General features: G+C 46.7%; 1 protein-coding gene across 1 annotated transcript; it reads left to right on the top strand.

The window, feature by feature from the left end:
* The first annotated feature begins 948 nt into the window (after window positions 1-948).
* On the top strand, window positions 949-26,593 carry GCKR (glucokinase regulator). The gene is given in 23 exon segments (XM_044262530.1): window positions 949-1,008; window positions 1,338-1,493; window positions 1,661-1,729; window positions 2,328-2,396; window positions 3,016-3,089; window positions 3,442-3,508; window positions 3,680-3,733; window positions 4,696-4,790; window positions 7,120-7,184; window positions 7,187-7,223; window position 7,314; window positions 8,386-8,504; window positions 9,137-9,204; window positions 9,207-9,234; window positions 9,458-9,555; window positions 9,890-9,962; window positions 10,348-10,448; window positions 10,632-10,722; window positions 10,817-10,907; window positions 23,415-23,564; window positions 25,825-25,910; window positions 25,912-25,970; window positions 26,424-26,593. Coding segments are annotated over 23 exon segments (1,881 nt in total).
* The last annotated feature ends 4 nt before the right edge of the window (window positions 26,594-26,597 follow it).

Genomic DNA, 26,597 nt, shown 5'->3' with positions numbered 1-26,597 from the left:
TTATCATTATTTGCACCAATCTTTTAGTTACTTCATTCGTTTAACAAACATAAATCCTTAAACTATTTCATGAGATCTGGAGTAACAACCTGGTGTGAGTCCCCTTTCTGTCAACTGTGTGATCTTCAGCAATGACCTAGCTTCTCTGAGCCTCTGCTTTACCATCTGCAAAACGAGGGTGTCAGTGTGGTCTCCTTAGTGTGAATGCACCCAGTGAGATACTGCATGTGAAAAGTGCATTGTTCAGTGTAAATAAATGTTGGCTCATGTTGTATTTAGGGCAGATACTTTGGTTTCTAATTCTCATTGCAACATTTCTATTTCCGTGGCACTTTTTTCCTGTAATATTCAGTTCAGCGTGTGTCCCCCTGGGGCTCCAAAGCTTCTGTTACCTTCCTTCTGAGATGAAAGAGTGAAATGGAGCAAGAGGGGCCCGGAGTACTGTGTGTTCTGGACATGTGATCAAGCCATGGCTCAGGTCCTCTGCCTCTGCTGTCCCTGAGGACCCTGATCTCTGGCCTCCTGTTGCATCCTGGTCCCAGAAGAATCCTCTGCTCAGGGATTCTCATTGTCCTGGGACTGGGTATTACCCTGCACTTCTGAGCTCCAGGCCCTCCAGGGAAGAGGTCATTGTGTCCAAAGGTTAAGAGTAATGAACCTCAGGTTTCCCCCTTCATGGGGCAAAGCAGAGGCTGGGCAGTGTGCATGCATGCAAAGAGGGACTCCTGGAGCTTCCCTGGGGTGCCCAGAGGGCTGGGGGCCAACTGATCAGGAAAGGGTGTGGGGAGAGATACTCAGAGGGGGCAGTGCTCGGAGAGGCCGGGGTACCTGGGTTAATCATCACTGTGGCTCAGATAAGGCCCCGCCAGCTAGAAGCAGAGTTAGCGGGACAGAAGGGTTTGTGTGGCTGAAGATGCAGGCACGACAGGGTGTCCACAGCGTTCGACCATGCCGGGCACAAAACGGTTTCAACACGTGATTGAGACCCCAGAGCCTGGCAAGTGGGAGGTGAGACACCCCGCCCCCCTTTCTCCATGTTGGTCTTCTGCACTGATTCCTAGAATCATTTCTCATCCGGACTTCCCTCCACCCTGGGTTTCTGTTTTCCCTCTCCTTCCCATCTTCCTTCCTAACCTTCCCTTATTAGGCCCGAGTACCAAGTTCAGGCTAAATCCTTGGATGATGTGTGTGTGTGTGTGTGTGTGTGTGTGTGCGTGCGTGTGTGTCTGTCTGTCTGTCCCCAAACCTTGTGCCTGCTGCCACTCCCACCTCCAGATCCAGAGGCCTGAGCGAGGCCTGGGCTCCCTGTCTGCATCCTTGTGCCCCCTTCCCTCTAGTTGTCTGGGTATGAGGCATCCCTGCCGATCACAGAGAAGTCAAACCTACTAACCCAGGACCTCAACAAAGCAGATGCTGAGGAAATTGTTCGATTGCTGGGACAATGTGATGCTGAGATCTTCCAGGAGGAGGGGCAAGTCATGCCCACATACCAGGTAACCCAGACCCATCTCCTGGACACTGAAAATAAAGATGCCAGCTCCATGCCAATGGTCCTTCGTGTTTGAGACCTGAGAGCCCCTCCACCACACCATTCATTCCTCCCCCTCCCCCAAATCCACTGTCCTTTTCTTGGCTTCTGATTCCCACCTGTTCCCTACAGAGACTGTATAGTGAATCAGTTCTGACCATCATGGTCCAAGTGGCTGGCAAAGTGCAGGAAGTGCTGAAGGTACAGTCTCTCTGTCTTCTCCCCTCCTAACTTCTCTCCCTCCCCCCTTTCTCTTTTCTTGGCTTCCACTTCTCATTTTACTCCATCTCCATTCTCCTTTCTCCCAGTCCTCCCTCTGGCCTCTTTATTGTCATCTTATTAATCAACAGTAATTATAATAACTTATCTACATCACACTCTGTAATTGACATTGTGCTTTCACACTCATTACCTTTGCAAAAACCTGTGAAATGAGTGTGATTGTTTCCATTTTTTTTTCAGATAGGAAAACAAAGGACAATCACAGTAGCTTGCCCAAATATATCCAGCTAATAATTGCTGGGTAGCGCTGCTTTTTATTGAGTGATTGGTGGATGACAAAGCTGCTCTCAGTCCTTTCTGGAATGAGTAAGGTTTGAGTAAGTAGCTCAGCCAGAGTTGGGAGTCAGACTGAAGTTTCGTTCTCAAATCCAGGCATCTTTCTGTTCCTTTTTGTGGTTAAAGGAGGATTAAGGAGTCTCCCCAGGAGTTCTTCTGTTGCTGACAAAGAAGGAATGTGCTTCCCCCAACCTGAGCTAGGAGCTAGGCCCTGAGGACACCGGGGATTTTTCTTTCTCAGGAACCTGAGCGGGGGCTGGTGGTGCTGAGTGGAGGGGACAACTCTGGCAGGATGGCGTTTCTCATGTCGGTGAGTACCCTGATCCCCGATTTTCCTTCCTCTGCCTTCTCAGGGTAACCCTCAGGACCATAAAGCTCATCATAGCTAAGCTCCTAGGTGGCCCTCTTGAGGCCTGGCTCCCTCTCTTCTCAAAGTTAGATCTCACCACGGAACCTCGTATCTTTGGAACCCACCTGGGTCCCACTCCGCCTATGGCGCGTGTCTCTACATCCCATGCACCCCAAGCTGTCGTCTGCAAGTAGCTTTCGAAGTGCCAAATGCCAAGCAGGACTGGCTTAAGCGCTGGCCTGAGGGAATCCTCACAACTAGTTGTCAAAATCCAAGGTAACCATAAATAAAATCTTTAAAAAAAAAAAAAAAAAAGGGACGCCTGGGTGGCTCAGTTGGTTGAGCAGCTGCCTTCGGCTCAGGTCATGATCCCAGCGTCCTGGGATCGAGTCCCACATCGGGCTCCTTGCTCGGCAGGGAGCCTGCTTCTCCCTCTGCCTCTGCCTGCCTCTCTGTCTGCCTGTGCTCGCTCTCTCTCCCTCTCTCTCTGACAAATAAATAAAATCTTTAAAAAAAAAAAAATCCAAGGTAACCGTTCCCTTCACTTTCATCACTACCTCATGTCCTTCCCCGCTGACAGGTCTCCTTCAACCAGCTGATGAAAGGTCCAGGACAGAAACCTCTTTACACCTACCTCATTGCAGGCGGTGACAGGTAAGCCACGTTGGCCTGTGAATATTTTCTTTGGCCTGGATAGTGTTTTCTAGAAATAGAATTTTAAGGCTTTCAGGTGGAGCTTGTGCCCAGTTTGCTTTGTTCCCCATCATTTTTATTGCCTTATCCTCGGCCCACTTCACATACTCATGTCACCTGACTGGCCCTTGTTGGAATTGGAGTGTCCAGCCCTAGAAAGCGTCTGTTGTGGTGTTCAGCAAATAGTAGGTATTTCATTCAATGATATCTTTCCCATCATTCCCTTCTCTTAAAGCATTCCCTTTTCTTCCCTAGTATACCGTGATCTTCTGCTTTCAAACCAGTGCCACTGACTTTGAGTCTGTCCTCTTAGGTCTGTGGTGGCATCTAGGGAGGGGATAGAAGATAGTGCCCTGCACAGGATTGAAGAACTGAAGAAGGTCTGTGTTTTCCCCTGATAGTCAACCAGACGTCTCTGTCTGTTCCTTCTCACAAGGACACTGAAGTCCCCATCCAGCCAAAGCCCGTTCTCTTCCCTGACATCTCCATGCCATAGGTTTGTATCCTAGAATCCTCCTGGTGGCACTGTCTCACCCACCCTCCTCTCCTAGGTGGTCGCTGGGAAGAAGAGGGTGATTGTCATTGGCATTTCGGTGGGAATCTCTGTGAGTGTGAAGACAGCCTGGGGGCATCCATTCTACAGGGAGGAAGGGGGTGGGGGCAGAACAGCATGGAAAATAGATTGACAGGTGGGTTCTAGGAAACAGAAAGGGTTCCCACAAGGAATTTTGATTTTACTCTCACTAATTGAGACCCAGCTGCATGAATGTGGAATGACAGGGAAAGGATCCTATTCCAGAATACCTGTGTATCAGTCCATTCAACAACTGAGGTAGATGGACTAGTCCCAGGGTCAGCAAACCACGCTGGCAGGCCAATCATGCCGCTGCCCATTTTTGTAAATAAAGCTTTATTGAGACACAGCCATTTGTGTTTACATAAGATCTATAGCCACTTCACGCTACAACGATAGGGTTGAGTATTGCACAGAGTTCATAGAGGCCCCAAAGCCTAAAATATTTACTCTCTTGCTCTTTACAGAAGAAGCTGACCCTTCTGACCAACCCTTTGCTACTTAAGCATGGTCCTTGCTTAGCAACATCAGTATCTCCTAGGATTTGCTAGTAATGTAGAATCTCTTCCCCCACCAAGACCTACTGAGTCTGAATCTGCATTTTAGCAAGATTCCAAGCACTGGATTTGGTGACCCCAATTTTCTCTCACCACTGCAGTGTACTGATTCTAACAATTCACTAGGAGAAACAGGTCGAGCAAAGCTAGATGTGGAAGGAGGCACACAAGGAGGACAGGACACCGACCTGAAGGAGCATACAATTTAGTCCAGTAGTTTTGAAACTTTACCATGCAGAGGATTTTCTTGGGGGAACGTGTTAAAAATACAGGCCTGGGACTGTCCCCTTCCAAGGCAGATCCAGTAGATCTTACCTGGGCCTGGGACTGTGCATTTCTAACAAGGACTCAGGGGAATCTGATGCTCCTGCGCCTCAGGAAACACTAGAGTAATCCCTCCCCTCTCATTATGCCCTTTTTCTCCCCCTACCATCAGGCTCCCTTTGTGGCAGGCCAGATGGACTCCGGCATGGACAACTCAGCCACCTTCTTGCCAGTCCTGGTTGGTTTCAGCCCCATGAACATGGCCAGGTGAGCCCACGGTAATGAAAGGCAGTGACAGGCCAGGCCCCTGGGGGAGGCTGAGAGCAAACCTGTCAAAATCTTCAGTTCAGCCACGAAGAGGAGGGCATGGTGGCTATGGTCATATTCACCGCATCTCAGAACATTCAAGTAAATACGGACTGTCTCTGAGCTTATGAGGTTTTTGTTCTCGGTGGGTTTTTGTTTTGGTTTTGTTTCTTTTTTTTTGGTCTGTTGATTCATGTAGTCTCGTTTCAGAAAGGATTGAAGGCAGCTTACAAAGGCCTCATAAAATACCAGAAAGCAGACATTCAAAACAGGAAGTGAAGAGACAAGGAAAACAAGGGCCAGAAGATAGAATAGGGTCCGGACGATGCGTACCCCAAAGTGAAGCATCTGTTCAAAGGAGCCGTGGGTGCTGAGTGGCCTCTGATTCCCCTTTGCCCAGCTCCCTTATTGTAGCAACCATTCTCCTTTGTCATCCTAGGCTCCCCTTGGGTCCCCCTCTGGCTACTCAAACCCCCACCCTGCCCCCTTTCCTGAGGACTCTGTGCCACCCGATCACCTCCGCCTTATTCTGTATGTAGATGGCCGCTTTGATCCCAGAGGTCATTGTGTGAAGCCGATAGTGGTCAGGTGTGGTTCCCTGGATGTCCAGCCTCAGGAGTGTTAAAGCAAGAAGAACGTAGATTCTTCGTAGGCCCTTGTGCAAGAGCTCGGATGTTGTCGCTTTGGGGTGAGGCCCTGAAATCCCTTATTTTTTGAGACCATCCATGGAGATGCTGGTGCCCAGCCAGGTGCGGGGAGCTCTGCTGACTTCACCATTGGTGTGGGCCTCTTGATGAAGCTGAAGGCTTCCTGTCGCTGGAATGTTCCAGGGAAGGCTTGTGGATTCCTCAAGAGCCGCTCTGCACATGCAGTGGTGGTCCTGGGGGGAGGGGCAGCTGGGTGCTTTCTGAGGTCCTTTTCTCAACTCCCAGATTCCAGGCTTGTAGCGTAATTCATGTGAAGATATAAATGAGTCTGAGATACTTTTAACCCTGCTCCTTTTAATGGAGGACTCTCCTTCACCAAAAATGTATGTGCTGCAGTGGATGCTAATTTCAGGCCCTGTGACTAAGTGAAATGACGGATTTCAAACAATGTGGGCGTGGAGATCTTCCAGTTGTTCCTTAAATCAGTGGCTCCCAAACTTGGCCGAACTTCAGAGTCGTCTGGGAAGCATGTTAAAAATACAGATTTTTGGGCTCCACTCCAGAACTCCTGAAACTGACTCTCAGGGTGGGCGTGGTATCCAGAAATGGGTAGTTTAAAAAAATAAAAAACAAACAAACAGACAAACACCAACCCAAACTCCCCAGGTGATGTTGATGACTAGCAAGTTTGGGGATCTCAGTGTTAAACCGCACAATGAACCCTGGCTCCAGGCTCTGCTTAGGTCTCTAGGGACTTTCCGAAGTAGTTTGAGGACAAATGACAGGAAACACTTTTACAAAATGGGCGTGCAATATGTGAAATTGCCCTCGAGGAAATACAAATGAAAAAATACAAAAGTAGTTAAAGTAGGGGTAGATATTTTGCAGGGATGGGATGATGAGGGGAGGTTAGGGAGGCCTTATACAGAGGTAACTGTCTGAGCTCCTGCCACAGTGGGTCATTGGCCGGGTATCCCCTAGCAGGGTTGACCAGTAGAGGTCAACTACAGAAGATCCCGTTCTTTGAGAGTCCATGGTTGCACCTAAGCAGGTAACAAGCCTGATGTTCTCTCGTCCCCTTAACACATTGTTTTGTTCGTGGTTAATTTATTCAAGAAATGTTTGCCAACTGCTGGATGCTACGCTTCATGCCTTGTAGCTGTGCTCCTTCGGCAGGAGCGGTTGTCTCTCTCTCAGGTAGTGAGGGGTTCACTCTTTGGGGAGATGGCCAGAATTTATTTCCAGGAATGGGAAGGGCTTCTGATGGACCTTAAGACTGAAAATAAAGTGGCAGTTTTGACATTCTGATGATAGGCACTCCTCCAGGGGCCTACAGAGAGTTGTGGGTATTGTGGCCATGGCAGTGGGACACGGGAAGGATGGGGGCACAAGAAAGTTCTGGTATCAGTCTGGAGCTTTAAACTTGAGTGTTGGCTTTGCTCTGGGATTAAATTGCTGAATATTTTACTAACCCTTTTCCTTGGGGTCAGGGACACGGTGCCTCTATGAGCTCCAAAGCACATCTCTAGGAGAATGTTGATGTTAGACCCAATCCCGTTGTGGTCTTTGATCCCGACTCTCATCTGAGGTCCTTCCTTTAGATTCTCACCATCTCCCCATGTCTTTCTCTCTGTGGGCCCCAGAAATGACCCCATAAAAGACTGGAGTTCCACATTCCAACAAATAGCAGAGCGCATGCAGAAGCTGCATGGAAACAGGAAGCTTTCGGGCTCAGTCTTGCTGTTGGGTAGGATCCTCCCCACCCTCACCTAGGGAATGCTTGCCGCCTCCTGGATGCTTCCGATCTTGTTATGTCTTGTCTGAATTCCTGGCGTAGTGTGTCAACTAAAATGTCGTAAAGCAAATCCTATTTTCCCATTTCCTCCTTCACCTTAAGATGTATTTCTGTCCTGACCCTGTGTGCTAAATCCATCATCATTAAACAGCTAACCCATCTAGGGCAGGTTTCCCCTTTGAAGAACCTCTTTTGCATCTGTGAGTAGAGAGGATTGAATGGAAGGGTGAATTGCTTTCAGTTTCAAAGGCGGGCTTTAAAACAATGGGATGCAGTTTCATTCTTCTGCCTTTCTAATCTTCTCTCAAACTGGGTGGACCTTCCAAACCTCCATGCCCCTGCGTCTCTTTCTCTGGATTGTGGTCTACCCTCACTTTGACTGGACAAGGCCCTGAGCCGAGTGCCTGCCCCTGGGCCTCTCTGCCAGGGATGGACCCATGTGTGACATTTTCTTGCTCTTCCTTCTGTTAGATGGGAAGGCAGCCGCCCCGTGTGAGGTCCATATCTTTCAGCTCTCAGGCGCTCATCTCTCCTCCCATCTGCGTTGTTTACTTTTAATCTCCTTTCTCAGTCACCAGTTTGATCATTCTCTTTGCAATAATCTCTTTATGCTTGGTGTGTCATGTTACATCCCTGTCCATTACAATGGCTGCTTCACTGGTCTGTCCAAAGGACCTGAAATGTGATGTTTGCATTGACAAACTGCTATTAAAAAAGTGGAGGGTTGGGTTGGAAGAAACTTCTTGGAAAAAACAAAACAAAACAAAATCCTCTCCAAAAAACACTCATTTCCTGCTAACGGGACACTCAGTTACTGTGGCCTCCTCCTTAGAGTCCTGAATGTGCCATGGAAATGACCATAGGTGGCCCTTACCCTCTTTCTGCTTGTCTCAGTGAAGCCCACAACCCAGCCCTCCTCATAGCGCACTGGACATCCCCAGTCCTGCTGAATGCAGGCCCAGTGGCCTCTAACCAGAGTGCATGGCCAGGAATCACTAAGCAGACTCTGTGCCAGGGGCCTCTAGCCAGAGCGCATGCCCAGCAGCCACTAAGTCGTGAACAACAGGATCCTCCTTCCTCTCCCAACCTCTCCCGGGTGTCATCACCTCCTTAGCCTGAGGGCCTCGGTGGCTCCTTCCGAATGAATGGTGGAAGTGCAACCAAGACCCTGCTGGAAACCTTGCTACTGGCCGCCCGTAAGACTGTGGACCAAGGCATCGCAGCCTCTCAGAGGTAGGAGAGCACAGTCAGAGTCAGGCAGGGAGAGGGTCGGTACGGGCTGGGGAATGGCAAGTGCAGACGCAGAGACAGACGGGTTAATGGCAGCAAGACGGAGGCCCAGTACCACTACCCCCACCGCACCCTGGGCCGTGGGAAAAGAGCTGGCCTGGGTTTCTTAGCACACAAAGTCTCACTTGTTTCCAGCGGACCCTGGGCTCCTCAGGTCCCACTGATCTCTGTGCCCACCTGGGACACCTAATCCCTGAGCCCACCTGGGACACCTCGTTTCAGCGAGTCTTTGGCTTGGGGAGGGTCCAGGTCGTGCAGGAAGAACTCCTTCTGCGGGGGCCTGTGTCTCTGGCCTGGCTCCCAGAATCCCCACTGACCTCCTCGTCCGCTCCCATCCCGTCCTCCTCACCCTGCTCTCTTCATGTCCTTCAGCCTCTGTTGGATCTTTGTGTTCTGTTCATGGAAGTCCTTTCTGTCCTCTGCCCTGAGTTCAGACAGGACTCCCCGCACCTCCGCTAGGGACCAGCAGAACTTAGTTTTCAGGGAATTGTGCCTTCCCCTGGGCAGGGCTGGGTACCCATGCTGTCTAGAGGGGGCCCTGGGCCCACCCCGGGAGCTGGTGGCCTTTCTCCCAGGTGCCTTCTGGAAATCCTGCGGACATTAGAGCGGGCTCATCAGGTGACCTAGAGTCAAAGCCCGAAGATCTAGCCCTGACGAAGCAAGCCAGCACCAGGTGTGTGGAAACATGTTAGGAGTGGATGGGGGACTGTCCTGAGAACAGCGGAGACCCTCAGGACTCCTTAACACGGTGAGGGGAGCAGGTCTGCGTGGTGGAGGGCGAGGTAACCTTTCTGTTGGTTTGCACCTGTGCTTGGCCGTGTGCATCTTTCTCTGATCCCTAATCTTTTCTCACTGCCGTATCTCCTCTCGTGTCCTGACGTCTGGCCCGTGCTCAGCCTGGAGAAAAAAGGCCGCGTGTACCTGGTTGGCTGGCAGACCCTGGGCATCATGGCCATCATGGATGGAGTGGAGTGTATCCACAGCTTTAGTGCCGGTGGGACCCCAGTCCAGACTTTCTTCCTGGCTCCTCCTGAATGCAAACCGATTTCCTCCCCCCATCCCCAGCCCATGGGGGTTCCTCATTCGATGTCCAGACTGTCCTGTTTGAATAGGCATTTCAGTCAAATGCTCCTTGCTGTGAACCCCTACTCAGGCCTTGGTCCCTCAACTCCCAGCCCCGCTTAGCTGTGACCTCCCATGTGTGTGACACCTCACCCTACACCCCTCTTGGCACTTTCCTCCAAGACCCATGAACGTCCCCCCAAGCCTAGAATCAATCTTTCCTATAAAGCCCATGACTCCTTTCTCCCTGTCCTTAAATGTTCCAGACTACCGAGATGTCCACAGCTTTCTCACTGGTGATCACAGTGACATGTTTAACCAGAGGACTGAGCTCCTCCACCGGGGGGGCGAGGGATGACGGGACATGGGGGAGGTTGTGACGGTGACAGGTGTGCAGGGAGTGGGAGGTGAGGGGAGGTGGGGACAGGTGGGGGAGGAGAGCAGACAGACAGTCCAGGGAAGGGAATATGGGTTAGAGGTCGGGAGGCTTTGGGGTAGCACAGGGAGGGCGGAAGGCTCGATTCTCCCTCTAAAGCTGGCTCTAGTCCAGGGCTCTTCCCTCAACTTGCTGCATCATCTTGGGCAAAGCACTTGACCTCGTTGAACCTCGGTTCTTCCATCTGGGTACAAACACGCTGTGTGAGAGGTCCTGTGAGGCCCTCTGTGGTCCCCAGGTCTGTGTGCGGGAGTTTTTCATGGGAGGGGGCCCCCCATCTTCTCGTGCCCAGGGTCCCCAGTTCTCCTTCTCCCAAGAGGACCTCCTGACTTCCATCTTGCCATCCCTCACAGAAATCGACACCGTGGTCTTCATTTTCACCCTGGATGGTGAGAGGGAAGGCAGGAGCGGTGGGATGAGCAGAGGGAGGCAGGGGAGTGACTCGGGGGAGCTGTCATTTTTCTGGGTCTTAAAGCACCTGCTCTGAGGGAGGGAGAGGGGCGCGTGTCCTGACAGGACCGCAGGGAACAGGAAGAACAGCTTTCATCTCTGGCGCCCTTCCCCTCTCCTAGACAACCTCACGGAGGTGCAGGCGCTGGTGGAGCAGGTGAAGGAGAAGACGGCCCACATCCAGGCCCTGGCGCATAGCACCGTGGGGCAGACCCGCCGGTGAGGGTCAGCCTTGGGGACAGAACCTGGGGTGGCAGTTACAGCAAGGCCTTCCTGGGGATGCTGCTCTGGCTCATTCTCTCTCTGTTTCTCCAGACCCCTCTGAGGAAGCTCCTCCCTCCATCATCAGCATCACGTGGCCACTGCTTTTCTTCGAATACGAAGGGAACTTCATCCAGGTATGGGGAATGAGAGGGTATTCTCTGTGCTGAGGGACTCAGAAGAAGAAGGGTTCCAGAAATTAGAAAACTCAAGGCTGGGATGCCTGGGTGGCTTGGTGGGTTAAGCCTCTGCCTTAGGCTCAGGTCATGATCTCAGGGTCCTGGGATTGAGTCCTGCATTGGGCTCTCTGCTCAGCAGGGAGCCTGCTTCTCCTTCTTTCTCTCCACTTACTTGTAATCTTTGTCAAATAAATAAAATCTTTTTAAAAAATATTTTATTTATTTATTTGAGAGAGAGAATGAGAGCATGAGAAGGGAGAGATCAGAGGGAGAAGCAGACTTCCTGTGGAGCAGGGAGCCCAATGTGGGACTTGATCCCAGGACTCCAGGATCATGACCTGAGCTGAAGGCAGTTGCTTAACCAACTGAGCCACCCAGGTGCCCCAAATAAATAAAATCTTAAAACAAAACAAAACAAAAAAGCAGCTCAAGGCTGGAGGGTGGAAAGCTTTGCTGGACTCCCAGAAAGCCAGCTGGGCAAGTTCTTGTGTTACCGGGTCACTGGTCAGTGTTTCCAAGGTAATGGCTCAGTTCTCTCCAGGAATATGTGAAAAAGACAGGCCAGGCCACCAGACACCTGACAGATACTCATTTGTCCCTTGTTTCAGGTTCATTGTTGATGTTATAGTCATCCTCACTATACAAAAGTCTTTAAGGTATATCCTTGCAAGGTCACTATGCTGAATTCACTGCAGACAAAATTACTGATATTGTTTGTAATATAATGAAATGATAATTTCACTAGTTTTCACTAATTATAATTTATTATAATATTTGTAATTATAATTTTACTAATTATAATTTCACTACTGAAGCACTGATAATGCTTTAGCAAGATATTATCAGTACGAACACTGAAAATAATCACAGAAATAATTATCAATTTGGATACACTTTGCAGTTTGGTCTGGAGAGGGCATTGGGACATCTGAGTGTTAGTTCATCTGTGCTTTGTGGCCCAAGAAAGAAGGCAGTTTTGCATCTGTGGTTCCTCGGTTTTCTCACCTGACTCCTGTCCACCATCCACCGGGCACAAACAGGGCCCTGACGGGTTGCGCTGGAGAGATGTGGTCTCATCCATTATTCAGATCATCTCTTCCAGGAAGCTTCCTGACTTGGCCACACAGCTGCCATGTTTTCTTACCTGCACTCAGAACTCAAAGGAAGCCCTTCCCCCTGAGCCAGGGGGTCCATGCTCCTTCTAATGTGTACCTTTGTCTTCCCTTCCAAATGGTGTTCATTGGTCACACCTCTACTTTTTTGGCATACTTTCCACATTCATTGTCTCCTTCGACATCTCACATCTTCTAAGAAGTCCTCTCCGATGAAACCCACATTGTCTAGAACCCTCTTTGATGTGAAATACCTCTTCCAGGTTCCACTGTGCCGTCATCATACCAAATACACACGTAGGACTCTGTACTTTACAAACTATTTCATTTATAATATCATTTCTCATAATGGGTTCCTAAGGGATATAGGTCCCCCCACCATCTCAAATAAGGAAGCTGAAACTAAGAGATTAAGGCATTGTAATCACAGCTACATGGCTAAAGCAGGAGCCAGGACTCGAACCCTGGCCTTGTGACTCTAAGTCTGTGGTTTATTTCACTTTACAGTACAAAATTCCACCATATCCATGAATTGAGCCAGATTCTTTTACTCATTCATTCATTACGCACCTATCACGTGCCAAGTCCTATTCCAGGGATAGGGGATATAGTAGGGAATGTTAACCTGTGATCTTTTGAAAAAGATCTAAAATTATAGTTATAGTAGCAATATTTTTATTATAAACACCTTTGAAAATACAGAAATCAAAAGGAGAAAAGCATCCATAATAACCTTCTTCCAGGGGCGTCTGGGTGACTCAGTGGGCTCACTGAGCCCCAGTGTTCTCAGGAGACTAGAGGATCTAAGGATTCCTTTATATTCCTTAAATTTGACCTTGACTGTGCCAAGGAAGAGAATAAATCTCAGATACAAATGATTTTTTTTGAATGTTATGAAACGAAACATTGGAAAAATGTTTTCCAATTTTTAAAACATATCCTTAGAATGGGGTGCCTGGCTGGCTCAGTGGGTTAAAGCCTCTGCCTTTGGCTCGGGTCATGATCTCAGGGTCCTGGGATAGAGTCCCCCATCTGGCTCTCTGCTCCACAGGGAGCCTGCTTCCTCCTCCCTCTCTCTGCCTGCCTCCCTGCCTACTTGTGATCTCTCTGTCAAGTAAATAAATAAAATGTTTTAAAAAAAAAACACAAAAAAACCCAACCTTCTTCCAAAAAACCACTTACACAAATTTTGGAGAATGTCCCTCTAGGCTTTTTTATGCGTATGTAAGTATGTAAATATATTTATACAAAAATAGGATCATCTTTGCCATGCTGTTTTTTTTTTTTAAAGATTTTTATTTATTTATTTGATAGACAGATCACAAGTAGGCAGAGAGGCAGGCAGAGAGAGAGGGGGAAGCAGGCTCCCCACCGAGCAGAGAGCCTGATGTGGGGCTCAATCCCAGGACCCTGAGATCACGACCCGAGCTGAAGGCAGAGGCTTAAACCACTGAGCCACCCAGGCGCCCTATGCCATGCTGTTTTTAACTTGCTTCTCTTCACTGAAAATTATGAACACCTTTCTGTACAAATATATCCATATCATCATTTTTAAAAAGATTTTTATTTATGTATTTGAGAGAGAGAATGAATGGGGAAGGGGAAGAAGGGCAGAAGGAGAAGCAGACTCCCTGCTGAGGGCAGAGCCCAAGTAGGGGCTGGATCCCAGGACCTGACATCATGACCTGAGCTGAAGTCAGACACTAAGGTAACTGAGCCCACCCGGGTGCCCCTAATTCAAATTCCTTTGATGACTATGGAGATGTGCCGCTTAAAGATATATATTGGCTATTATTTTTTTTTCTTTATTGTGTTACTTCTTCATGCCTTCTGCACATATTCACCCATTCTTTTGGGCATATTTAATTTTTTCTTACTAATTTATAAGAGGGAGTGTATATAGCAAGGACAGTCGCCTTTTTTTTTTATTCCTGTTCTATGTTTTCCTCTAGTTTATGACTATTTTTTATTTTTCCATTTTTGATGGAGAGATATTTTCTTTACATTTTTACATAGTCACATCAATCAGTCTTTTTTTGGTGTGTATAGCTTCTGTCTTTTGTTTGATTCTGGTTTGTATCTTTCCAAATATATTGTGATTCTTTGAAATAAAGAGGCTTCCATTAGTAAATCTTTAGTTGCAGAAATATCGTTGACGTAAACTCCTCCCACACTTTGATTTTGAAAAATTTTCCACCCTACAGAAAAATTGCCAGAACAGTGAACACCCATACAATTCTCCCGAGATTCACCAAATTTTTTTAAAGATTTTATTTATGTATTTTACAGAGAAAAACAGCACATAAGCAGGGGTAGTGGCAGGCAGAGGGAGAGGAAAAAGGAAAAGCAGGCTTCCCACTGAGCAGTATACCTGACATGGGGCTTGCTCGCAGGATCCGGGGATTGAGACCTGGGCTGAAGGCAGATGCCCAACCGACTGAGCCACCCAGCTGCCCCTAAATTCACCAATCTTTAACATTTTGCCACATCTGCTTCATCCGTCTTTTCCTCTGAATTATTTGAAAGATACTTGGACGTAAGATGACATTTGACACAAATTACTGTGTCCCCTAAGAACAAGGACATTTGTCTACATAACCACAACATAATTTTCACACTCAGGAAAAAGGACCGTGAGTACGATTATTGAATATGCAGACTGTATTCAAATTTCCCCAATTATCTCTGCATTATTTTTATTTCCAGGTCCAGGATCCAATCAGAGATAATGTGTAGCACTTAGTTATTAAGCCTCCTTAGTTTTTTTTAATCTAGATGAATTCTTTAAGTGTTTTTTGTGTCTTTTATGACATTGATAGTACAGGAGTCTGACCAATTATTTTCCCGAATGTGCTTCACCTTGGATTTGCCTGATCGTTTCTTCATTATATTCAGGTGAAGCGTTTTGGCAGGAGTGCCGCAGAGATGAGGCTCCTAGATGAGGGTATCACATCGGGAGATGCCTGATGTCAGTTCCTTCCTTTACTGGTGATGTTATGTTTTATCACTTACTCAAAGTAGTGTCAGATTTCTTTTCTTTTTCTTTTTTAAGCTTTTATTTATTTGAGAGAGGCAGAGAGAGAATACGAGTGGCAGGGGAGGGGCAGCGGGAGAGGGACAAGCACACACCCCACTGAGCAGGGAGTCTATAGCAGGAGCCCAAGATCATGACCGGAGCTGAAGGCAGAAGATTAACCAACTGAGCCACCCAGGCGCCCTGGGTGTGTCAGATTTCTTTAGTGATCTTTCACCCAATGGTTTTAGCATCCACAGATCATTCTTGGTCGAATCAATTTATAACTATGGTGGTTTTTAAATGGTGATTTTTCTTTCTGTCTACATTTACTAGTTGGAATTCTTCTGTAAAGAAAATCTCTCCCTTCTCTCCCCACCCTGTCTACATTTACTTAGACTCAGTGTGGAGTCATGAATTTTTTGTTGTTAAATGTGTTTTAACCCATTCCTGTCATTACTGATTTTAATACTCAAAATGAGAGCTTATTCAAGCTGGTCCCTTTGTCATTGTGACATAGTCACATTAGTGTTGGAACACTCTTACTGTGTTTCTTTTTGGAAAAAGAAAAAAAAGCACCTTTTCTCTAATGCAGAAGAGTAGCGTATGATAGTCTTTTGTGCCTTGCATTTTTTCTTAACAAGGTGTCTTAGAAACCACTCCACTTCAGTTTCTAACTCTGTTAATTATTACTTACCTGTGTGTGTGTATAGATGTGTGTCTGTACACTAGTGTCCCCAGACATCTATGTAGGAGAACAGAAATGTTGTCCCAGGTTCACCTTGTACTTTCCTAGTTCCAGTCCTGGCTGGAATCCGTAGTTTTCAAGGAGCGCTGGTGGCTGTCCTTGGGGATCGGTACAGCAGTCCTGCCTTCTCACGGTTGTGCTTCCACAGCTTCATTTACCCTAATCTACTGGTAGTCCAGAAGCAGATGGCCCCCTTACCGGTTGCCAAACGGTCGGTAGTAGTCTAACCCTATGTCACGATGCCTACGTCATTCCCATCCCTTCATGTCATGGAGCAGCCATTTTGTCATCTCATATCGTCACCAGAAGGCGAAGGATGAATACAGTACAGTAAGATATCTTGTGAGAGAGGCCCCAGTCACATAACTTTTATCATAGTATGCTGTTATAATTGTTCTATTTTAATATTGGTGGTGTTCATCTCTTACTGTGCCTAGTGCATGAACTAATCTCTATCGTTGGAATGTACGATAGGAAAAAATGGTATGTGTATGGCTCTGTACTGTTCACAGTAGCAGACATCTACAGGGTCTGGAACTCATCTGTGGGGTAAGTGGGGGCTGCTGTATTTAGAAACCTAGGTGCTAGGTATGCTCACTGCTACTGCTGACTTTGCCTCTAAGCAAAAGTCTTTGGTAGAGGGGCGCCTGGGTGGCTCAGTTGGTTAAGCGGCTGCCTTCGACTCAGGTCATGATCCCAGTGTCCTGGGATCGAGTCCCACATCGGGCTCCTTGCTTGGCAGGGAGCCTGCTTTTCCCTCTGCCTCTAGCCTGCCACTCTGTCTGCCTGTGCTTGTGCTCTGTATCTCTCTCTCTCTCTCTCTCTCCCTAACAAATAAATAAAAATCTTTAAAAAAAAAAAAAGTCTTTGGTAGAAAGAAATACAGGGACACCTGGGTGGCACAGTCGGTTAAATGTTGGACTCTTGATGTTGGTTCAGGTTATGACCTCAGGGTCATGAGATTGAGCCCCACATCTGGTTCCAAGCTCAGCGTGGAGTCTGCTTGAGATCCTCTTGCTCCCTCTGTCCCTCTCCCTGCTTGCACATGCACACGTGTACTCTCTCTTTCTCCTGTGTCTCAAAAAAGAAGGAGAGAGGGCGCCTGGGTGGCTCAGTGGGTTAAGCCGCTGCCTTCGGCTCAGGTCATGATCTCAGGGTCCTGGGATCGAGTCCCACATCGGGCTCTCTGCTCAGCAGGGAGCCTGCTTCCTCCTCTCTCTCTCTCTCTGCCTGCCTCTCTGCCTACTTGTGATCTCTCTCTGTCAAATAAATAAATAAAATCTTAAAAAAAAAAGAAGGAGAGAAAGAAAGAAAGAAAGAACGAACAAGGAAATACAGTTGATCTTGAACAACATGGGGGTTAGAAGCACTGGCAACCCACACGGTTGAAAATCCCTGTATAACATTTGACTCCCCGAGACTGAACTAATAGCGTACTCTAGACCAGAAGCCTTCCCAATAACATAAACACTCAATTAACACATATTTTTAAAATTATATGTATCTTATGCTGTATCCTTACAATAAAATAAGCTAGAGAAAAGAAAACATTAAGAAAATAATACAGAGGGGCGCCTGGGTGGTTCATTGGTCAAATGTCTGTCTGCTGCTCAGGTCATGATCCCGGGGTCCTGGGATCAAGCCCCGCATTGGCTCCCTGCTCTGCGGGAAGCCTGCTTCTCCCTCTCCCACTCCCCCTGCTGTGTTCCCTCTCTTGCTGTGTCTCTGTCAAATAAATAAATAAAATCTTAAAACAAGGAAAAGAAAACCATACAGAAAATTCATTTATAGTACACCACCCTGTGTTTTTGAAAAAAAATCTGCATATAAGTGGACCTGTGTAGTTCAAACCTTTGTTGTCCAAGGGTCAACTGTATATGTTTTTTTCACATAAGTAGATATATATATATGTATATATACATACATACATATTTATGAATTTATATATGTTCTCCTACCTGTTTTCCCTTAATGAGAACGTTGATTCCCAACATCGTCAATTTATTTGTCCATTTCCTTAGTCCTACAATAAATACCCATTTTGAAATTGCTACCCTGATAACACTACCACCAACAAACTTACCAAGAAACAGTAAAGATTTCTTTGCAGTTCTTTTTGTCTTCTGACCATATTCCACAAAAGACACATAAAGTGTCCAAAAGTTGCTAGGATTAGGGTGTCTGAGTGGCTTAGTGGGTTAAAGCCTCTGCCTTTGGCTTGGATCATGATCCCAGGGTCCTGGGATCGAGCCCCGAATTCGGGCTCTCTGCTCAGCAGGGAGCCTGCTTCCCCCCCCCTCTCTGCCTGCCTCTGCCTACTTGTGATCTCTCTGTCAAATAAATAAAATTTTTTTTAAAAGTCACTAGGATTAATTTTTTTTCCTCTCTCTGTAGTTATGTTATCAATATGATATATAGTGCGTTTCATTTCCTTTTTTTTTTTTCATTTTAGAGTGTTTGGGGTTTTTTTAGGATTTTATTTATTTATTTGTCAGAGAGAGAGACAGGGAGAGCACAACAGGGGGAGCGGCAGGCAGAGGGAGAAGCAGGCTCCCCGCTGAGTGGGGAGCCCAACTGCAGGACTCGATCCCAGGACCTTGGGATCATGACCTGAGCCAAAGGCAGACACTTAACCAACTGAGCCACCCAGGAGTCCCTGAGTTTTTTGTTTTCAATACCACTTTATCTTTTGAATATGTAAAACATAACATGGTTTAAAATCAAACTGTATAATAAGGAGATGTCCCATCCCCTTCACTCTTCCTTCCACCTGTTTCCACTTATCCCAGCAGGTAAACAATTTCATTAGTTACTGACTTGCCTTCCTATGTTTCTTTTTGCAAAAACACATTTGTTTGTACTTTGCAATTTTTTCTTTTACAAGAGGCACTGTGCCATGTATATTCTTTTGTGCTTCAATGAGATATCCTGAAAATAACTCCACTTGGGTTTATAAAACCCTTCCTCATTATTTTTTACATTTGTGTGTAGATTGTACATGTGCAGGAATGATTGGGGCAGTCTCTGATGTAGGGCATTTGGTTGTCTCCGGCGTTTTGCTGTTACCAATAATGATGCAATGAATATGCGTGTGTTTCTGTAATGTAGAAGTGTATCTTTGGGTAAATTTCTAGAAGAACGAGAACTGGATGAAAGGACAAATACATACGTTAATTCCATTAGATACGGCAGCATTTCCCCTCAGAAGGATTGTCCCATTTTGCTTCTTGTACTAGCAATATAGGAGAATGCCCGTTTCCTATAGTTCCTTTTTTTTTTTTTTTAAAGATTTATTTATTTATTTATTGGAGGGCAGGGAGGGCAGAGGGAAAGAGTCTTATGTGGACTCCGCACTGAGTGTGGAGCCCAAGCATGGGGCTCAATCCCATGACCCTGAGATCAGGACCTGAGCCAAAACCAAGAGTTGGATGCTTCACCAACTGAGCCACTGAGGCACCCCTTCCCCATAGCCTCTTTAAAAGCATTCAAAAGCTTTTGAATTTTTGCCAATCTGGTAGATGAGAAATTCTATTTCTGTGTGGTTTTCATTTCTACTTTACTTATTATGTGTTTGGTTGAACATGCTTAAAGGTTTTAATAAATCTTTTTCTTTGTGAACTGTGTGTTCATGTAAATACATGAAATATACTCATTTTCTAATGGTATTGGGATCTGGATGCTCCCTTGATTTTTAGTACTTTATTTCTATTTAAAGATATATTTATTTGAGAAAGAGAGTGAGAGAGCACAAGCAGGGGGAGCGACATGCAGAGGGAGAGAGAGAGAAGCAGGTTCCCCGCTAAGCAATGACCTCGATGCTGGCCTTGATCATGACCTGAGCTGAAGGCAGAGGCTTAACTGACTGAGCCCCTGATTTTTAGTACTTTATAAATCAGGGGCATTAGTTCTTTCTCTCTGATATGCATTATAAATACTTCATTTGGGTTTTAACCATGCAAATGTCTTTGTTTTAATTCTACTGGGATAGAACTTATTATCCATTTTTTGTTGAATCTGGACCGTGAGGCACAAAAAGCTCTCTGCTACCCCCAGGTTGTAAAGGGACTCCACCTGTGTTTTCTTCTAGTAAAAATGGTTTCTTTTTTCCTTTCCTTCTTTTTTTTTTTTTTTTTAAACACTTAGACCTGCAATTCATTCGTTTATTCTTGTCTATGGGTTACGGTATGAACCCAATTTAATTTTTTTCTATGTGACTATCTGATTGTCTCTCTCCATATATATATAATTTATTTGAGAGAGAGAGAGAGCGAGAGAGAGAAGGAACTGGGGGAGGGGCAGAAGTGGGCTCCCCGTTGAGCAGGGAGCCCCATGGGGAGCTCCATCCCTGGACCCCGAGATCACGACCTGAGCTGAAGGCAGATGTTAACCAACTGAGCCCCCCAAATGCCCCATCTCAATACATTTTTAAAATTCATCTTTTCCTGAGTGATTTGAGGTGCAGCCTCTATCAGATACTTAGTTCCCATGTGCACTGGTTTATTTCTGGACTTTCTGTTCTGTACTACCAGTCTGTCTATTGATGTGATGATGCCATTCAGTTTAAATATAGAGGCTTATTGTGGGCTTAATATTTGAAAGGTTAATGCTTCTCTCACTCTTCTTTTTAAGGATTTTTCTAGGTACAGTTGCTGCCTTTTTTCTATGTGGACTTTAAAATGAATGTGTCTGGATTCAGACTATGTACACTTGAAAATATTTTTGTGTTAATGATAGTTCATGGTACAAATGGTTATTTGATGGTCAGTGACATAAATGATATAACCCAGATTTGACTGATCTCTTTCCCACAGGGCAGTCTGTGTACTGCATACTAGCTAGCTTCATTCCGATTGGTCAGATTTCTGCGTGCACTCTTTTTTTTTTTTTTCCAAATGAGCCACAATATCTTTTTCATGTGTGGGTTTTTTTTTTTTCAGTTTTAATCTAAATTCCTGTTAGTTAATGTACAGTGTAATGTTAGTTTCAGGTGTATAGTATCATGATTCAACACTTCCATACAACACCCGGTGCCCATCACAAGCGCACTCCTTTTTTTTTTTTTCCCAATTTATTTATTTTCAGAAAAACAGTATTCATTATTTTTTCACCACACCCAGTGCTCCATGCAAGCTGTGCCCTCTATAATACCCACCCCAACCTCCCACCCCCCCGCCACTTCAAACCCCAAAGATTGTTTTTCAGAGTCCATAGTCTCTCATGGTTCACCTCCCCTTCCAATTTACCCAAATTCCCTACTACTCTCTAACGCCCCTTGTCCTCCATGCTATTGGTTATGCTCCACAAATGAGTGAAACCATATGATAATTGACTCTCTCTGCTTGACTGATTTCACTCAGCATAATCTCTTCCAGTCCCGTCCATGTTGCTACAAAAGTTGGATATTCGTCCTTTCTGATGGAGGCATAATACTCCATAGTGTATATGGACCACATCTTCCTTATCCATTCATCCGTTGAAGGGCATCTTGGTTCTTTCCATAGTTTGGCGACTGTGGCCATTGCTGCTATAAACATTGGGGTACAGATGGCCCTTCTTTTCACGACATCTGTATCTTTGGGGTAAATACCCAGGAGTGCAATTGCAGGGTCGTAGGGAAGCTCTATTTTTAATTTCTTGAGGAATCTCCACACTGTTTTCCAAAGAGGCTGCACCAACTTGCATTCCCACCAACAGTGTAAGAGGGTTCCCCTTTCTCCACATCCTCTCCAACACATGTTGTTTCCTGTTTTGTTAATTTTGGCCATTCTAACTGGTGTAAGGTGATATCTCAATGTGGTTTTAATTTGAATCTCCCTGAGGGCTAATGATGATGAGCATTTTTTCATGTGTCTGATAGCCATTTGTATTTCTTGATTGGAGAAGTGTCTGTTCATATCTTCTGCCCATTTTTTGATGTGTTTGTCTGTTTCGTGTGGGTTGAGTGCACTCCTTAATCCCCATCTCCTGCGTCACCGACCTGCCCCCACCTACCTCCCCTCTGGTAACCGTTGCTCTGTAGCTAACAGTCTGTTTCCTGGTTTGCCTCTCTCTCTCTCTCTCTCATTTTCCCCTTTGTTTGGTTTCTTAAATTCCACACACGAGTGAAATCCTACGGTGTGCATCTTCCTCAGACTGACTGACTTCACTTATCCTCATAGTCTCTAGCTGCATCCACATCCTTGCAAATGTTCCTCTTCAGTACTCATGTCCTTGTCGATCGCTTGTTAATAAGTATTTTCAATATACCCTCTGCAAGGGGTGTGTGTGACCTGCTCCTTCTAGAATGCCAGCATAAGGAGGCAGAAGTAGTGGTAGCTTGTTCCCTAGCCTGGCAAGGACCCAGTAATGAATCCCCTCAGTTCGTTTTCTGGACTCTTGTTACAGTAATAGATGCAAAGTGCCGTAATAGAAGGTTATATAAAGGCAAGAGATGAGGGCCAAGGACAGCGGGGCTTTCACTCACAGTACCGTGTGTTTGCACTGTGTTTTAGTATTCAGTGTGCTTTCATATACGTTATCTTACTCCCCCCGCAAGGAGATGATTGTGGCCAAGTAGGGAATGCCTTCATCACAGATCAGAAGACCTGAATTTAGGTCCTGATTCTACATGTCACTATCATATAAGTGGCTTCTTTTTTTTTTAAGATTTTATTTATTTGTTTGACAGAGAGAGACACAGCAAGAGAGGGAACACAAGCAGGGGAGTGGGAGAGAGAGAAGCAGGCTTCCTGCGGAGCAGGGAGCAGGGTGCAGGGCTTGATCCCAGGACCCTGGGATCATGACCTGAGCTGAAATGAAGGCAGACGCTTAACAAATGAGCCACCCAGGCACCCCTCAAGTTGCTTCTTTTTATTTTTTAAGATTTATTTATTTATTTGAGAGAGAAAGAGAGAGTACAAGTGGTGGGAGGGGCAGAGAGAGGAAAGAAAGAATCTCCCATGGGATCCCAACGCAGGCCTCCCATCTTCTTACCCTGAGATCGTGACCTGAGCCAAACTCAAGAGTCGGCTTAACCGACTGAGCCACCCAGGTGCCCCTCAAGTGACTTTACTTTTGACCTCTAGTTTCCACAGATGTAGAAATGGGGATAAAAAAGCCTAGTTCATTGGGTTATTACAGGGGTTAAATTGAACTAATTTTCAACAAATGTGTATTGATCAATAACCATGTATCAGCCATTATCAAAAAGATTGGGGCTCTGGAGCAGAGTAAGACACCACCTCTGCTCCAGGGGCCTTTGGTTTAGTGGAATGAGTCCCAGGACCTTCATTCCTCCCCTTTCGGGCTCCTGGGGGGGCAAAAGGAACGTTCTGATAAGTGCAAAACCCTTCTGTGCAAGAACTCAGAGAAGAGATGTGTGTCCTGGGGGGTCAAAACCACAAGTGTGTGACAGCAGCAGTTTTGCCAGGGACAGTCCTGGTTTACAACACCATCCTAACATCTAAACTCGGGGCTGGTCAAACAAATTCCATCTGTATTTAGGTCCCTGGTTTTTGATCCCTGGATTCCTGTCTGACAATAGGGCCCTCTGCACCCTGTTGCTCTCCCATCCTCTCATTTCCCAGACCCCCGTGTGTGTGCGCCCTGTTCAGAAGTTCCAGCATGAGCTAAGCACCAAGTGGGTGCTGAATACCGTGAGTACGGGGGCCCACGTGCTTCTTGGGAAGATCCTCCAAAACCACATGTTAGACCTGTGCATTCGCAACTCCAAGCTCTTCTGGAGGGCGCTGGCCATGCTGCAGGTAGGCGGCAATGGGACGTGGCTGGCTGGGGCCTGGCCTCCTGCCTGGGCTGCCACGGAGCTATGGACGTGTGTGGAGCTAAGGGCAAACTTTCCTCCTGCTGTTGTCTTATTGGGCTCATCCTCTCCTCTAGGGAACGCATGTGCATGCTTGGGGCATGCCTGTGAGATTATAACTATCAGACAATTCTTTCAGTTACAAGTATGGGACAGACACCCAATTCATTCTGGTTTAAGCTAAACAAGGCACATGACTGGTTGACGTAACTGGGGTCCCAGGATAGCCAGATCCCAGTACTCTAAACAATGTACTCCAGAGAATGTCAGCCTTGAACTTTCTTCTGTGTTGCTCTCCTTCTCAGGCAGCTTTTCTCCAACAGGTGGCAAACGGGGCCCCAGCAGTGCCGGCCCTGCATCCTGCCAATGTAGCAACCCGGATGGAAGGAGAGTCTATCTGTGCCCGTGATTCCCATGCATGCCTGGGAGGAAGGTGGCTTGTCTTGGGTCACATGCCATTCCTGAGCTGGTCACCGTTCTCCAGGGGAAAGCCACCCTCTGCCCAGGCCTGGCTCATGTGCTCTCCCTGTGGGATGGCCCTGGAGGAAAGAGTGGGAAGTGAGTCTCAGTCAAACAGCCTGGCCTGAGAACGGAGGGACGACAGTTTTCTGGAGGAAGGTCAAGGCGCCGGTACTAGGAGGAGGAGGAATTGCTGCTGAGCACATAGCGCAACAGCTGGTCATGAAAGGAGGGCTGCTAGGTTTAGGAAATAGAAATCCAGGACACATTTGAATTTCAGATAAATAAAGGATTTTGGAGGTATAAGTGTATTTCATACAATATTTGAGGGATACTTATAGTATTTTTTTCATTATTCACTTGAAATTCCTATTCCTGGGTATCCTGTATTTTTATTTGCTAAATCTGACAACCCTGTGGAAAGGGAATCAATCAAAGAGCTTTAGTGAGGACCCACCAGGTCCCTAAAACCTTCTCAAATCAATAGAATCAACCAACCAGAAAAAGAAAAGTGCATTATGCTCTTTAAGATCCTGGGATTGGGCTGGGTAGGGGGAATCAGAGATCTGTCTGATCCAGGCCTCGCCATAGCAGAGTGGCCCATCTGAGGATTACATGGAAGACTGAAAGCCAGACCAGAATTTGAGCTTGCCAAATCTAGCTAGACCCAAGTCATCCAAAATGGGAGCAACCACCCATATGTGGCTGCTGAGCCCTTCAAATGTGGCTAGTGTGTCCGAGGAGCTGAACTTGAAGTTTTGCTTAAAAACTGAAGCAGGGGGCGCCTGGGTGGCTCAGTGGGTTAAGCCTCTGCCTTCGGCTCAGATCATGATCCCAGGGTCCTGGGATCAAGCCCCGCATCGGGCTCTCTGCTCAACAGGAAGCCTGCTTCCCCCTCTCTCTCTGCCTGCCTCTCTGCCTACTTGTGATCTCTCTCTCTGTTAAATAAACAAATAAAATCTTAAAAAAAATACAAAACTGAAGCAGGGTAATTTTCTTCGTTAAATGCAACTTTATTGTTTTGGTAGAACTACATTTTACTTTTACATAGAAATTCAGTACCTGAACTGAGATGAGCTGGGATTATAAACTAGACACTGGATTTCAAAGACATGATACAAAAATATTGTAGAATATCCTACTGATAATTTTTAATATTATTTACATGTTGAAATAATATTTTAGATATATTGGATGAGATAAAACATGTTTAAAATTAATTTTCTGTTTTGCATTAATTTTTGCATTAATTTTTCTGTTTCTTTTTTAATGGAGTACTAGGAAATCCTAAATTACATTTGTGGCTCGCATTATATTACTCTTGGGCAGTGCTGAGCTAGCGGAGGGGAGGGGAGGGTGACAAAAAGGAACAGCTTTGCCAATGAGCCATCTTGGCAGGCTATAAAAGAGGGATAGGGTTAAGGAGGAAACCAGAAGAGTGAGTTGAGTTTAAGATACCAGCCTATGGGGTTGGAGGCACACGGCTGAAAGCGTGACCAGTTTGCCATTAATCCTCCAGTTTAACCCAGCCAATCAAAGCCCACCACTAACCCTTTTTCTTCACACCTGGGGATTGTGAGTTTGGGATTACCTATGGGGACCACTTCTCTGCAGCTTCTGTGGCCAGCCTTCAGGATCCCAAGCGCCTGCCTGCAACTCTCCCACTTCTTTCTCCTCCTCCACCCCCACCCCCCGCCCCTGCCTTTGCCTTCTAGCGGACACTGACCTTACTGCTTCTTCCACAGCGGTTCTCTGGACAGCTCAAGGCTCGATGCCCCAAGGCTCGATGCATCGAGACCCTCCTGCAGGTGATCCACTTCCCCCAGCCTGTTGGATGACATTCGGGCTGCGCCCATCTTCCACATCCAGTTCGCACACGAGAAGGAGCAGGTATTCTGCCGGCAGCTCGTCAATCAGCAAACATTTACTGAGTCCTCAGGACTCAGTGTATCAGGAATCTTGCTTGGTACTGGGTTTACAAAGTTAGAGACGTTCTGCCAATGAGCTCCCTGTTCCTCGGGGCGTTGCGATCGTGACAAGGAGGCACAGAGGTGCGGAAAGGCTGCTGCAGGGGTGCAGAAAAGGGTTCTGTTGAGGAGGGGAGCCAGAAAAGAGAGGGAAGAGCCTTTGAACTGGGTCTTAAAGGATGAATGAGAGTTTTCTGGGTCTGGGGGAAGGCGTCTTTCTGTTCTTAACTTATCTGACTACAATTTCTGGTCTTGATAACTCCCTTCTGTGCTTGGATCCAACCTAGTGGCTTCTGACTCCTACACCGAATGCTCTGGCTCTTCCGGCGCTCCTCGCAGATGGCCTCACTCTCTCTGGCTTTCGTTCTCCCTGCCTCTGATCCCGGTAGCCCTGCTGAGCGTCCTAAGTCAGTGCTCCATCCCCCAGGCGCAGGGGCGGCTGGCTGCGGCTCGGTCCGTCTGTGAGGCTGTCCGGAGCGCCCTCTCTGGGCCAGGTCGGAAGCGCAGCGCGGACCCCCTGGAAGCCCCAGAGCCTACCCCACTGTGAACTG

Source organism: Neovison vison, chromosome 8 (assembly GCF_020171115.1).
Source record: "Neovison vison isolate M4711 chromosome 8, ASM_NN_V1, whole genome shotgun sequence".
NCBI classification, from domain to species: domain Eukaryota; kingdom Metazoa; phylum Chordata; class Mammalia; order Carnivora; family Mustelidae; genus Neogale; species Neogale vison.
This window is presented reverse-complemented; position numbering and strand designations above follow the sequence as displayed.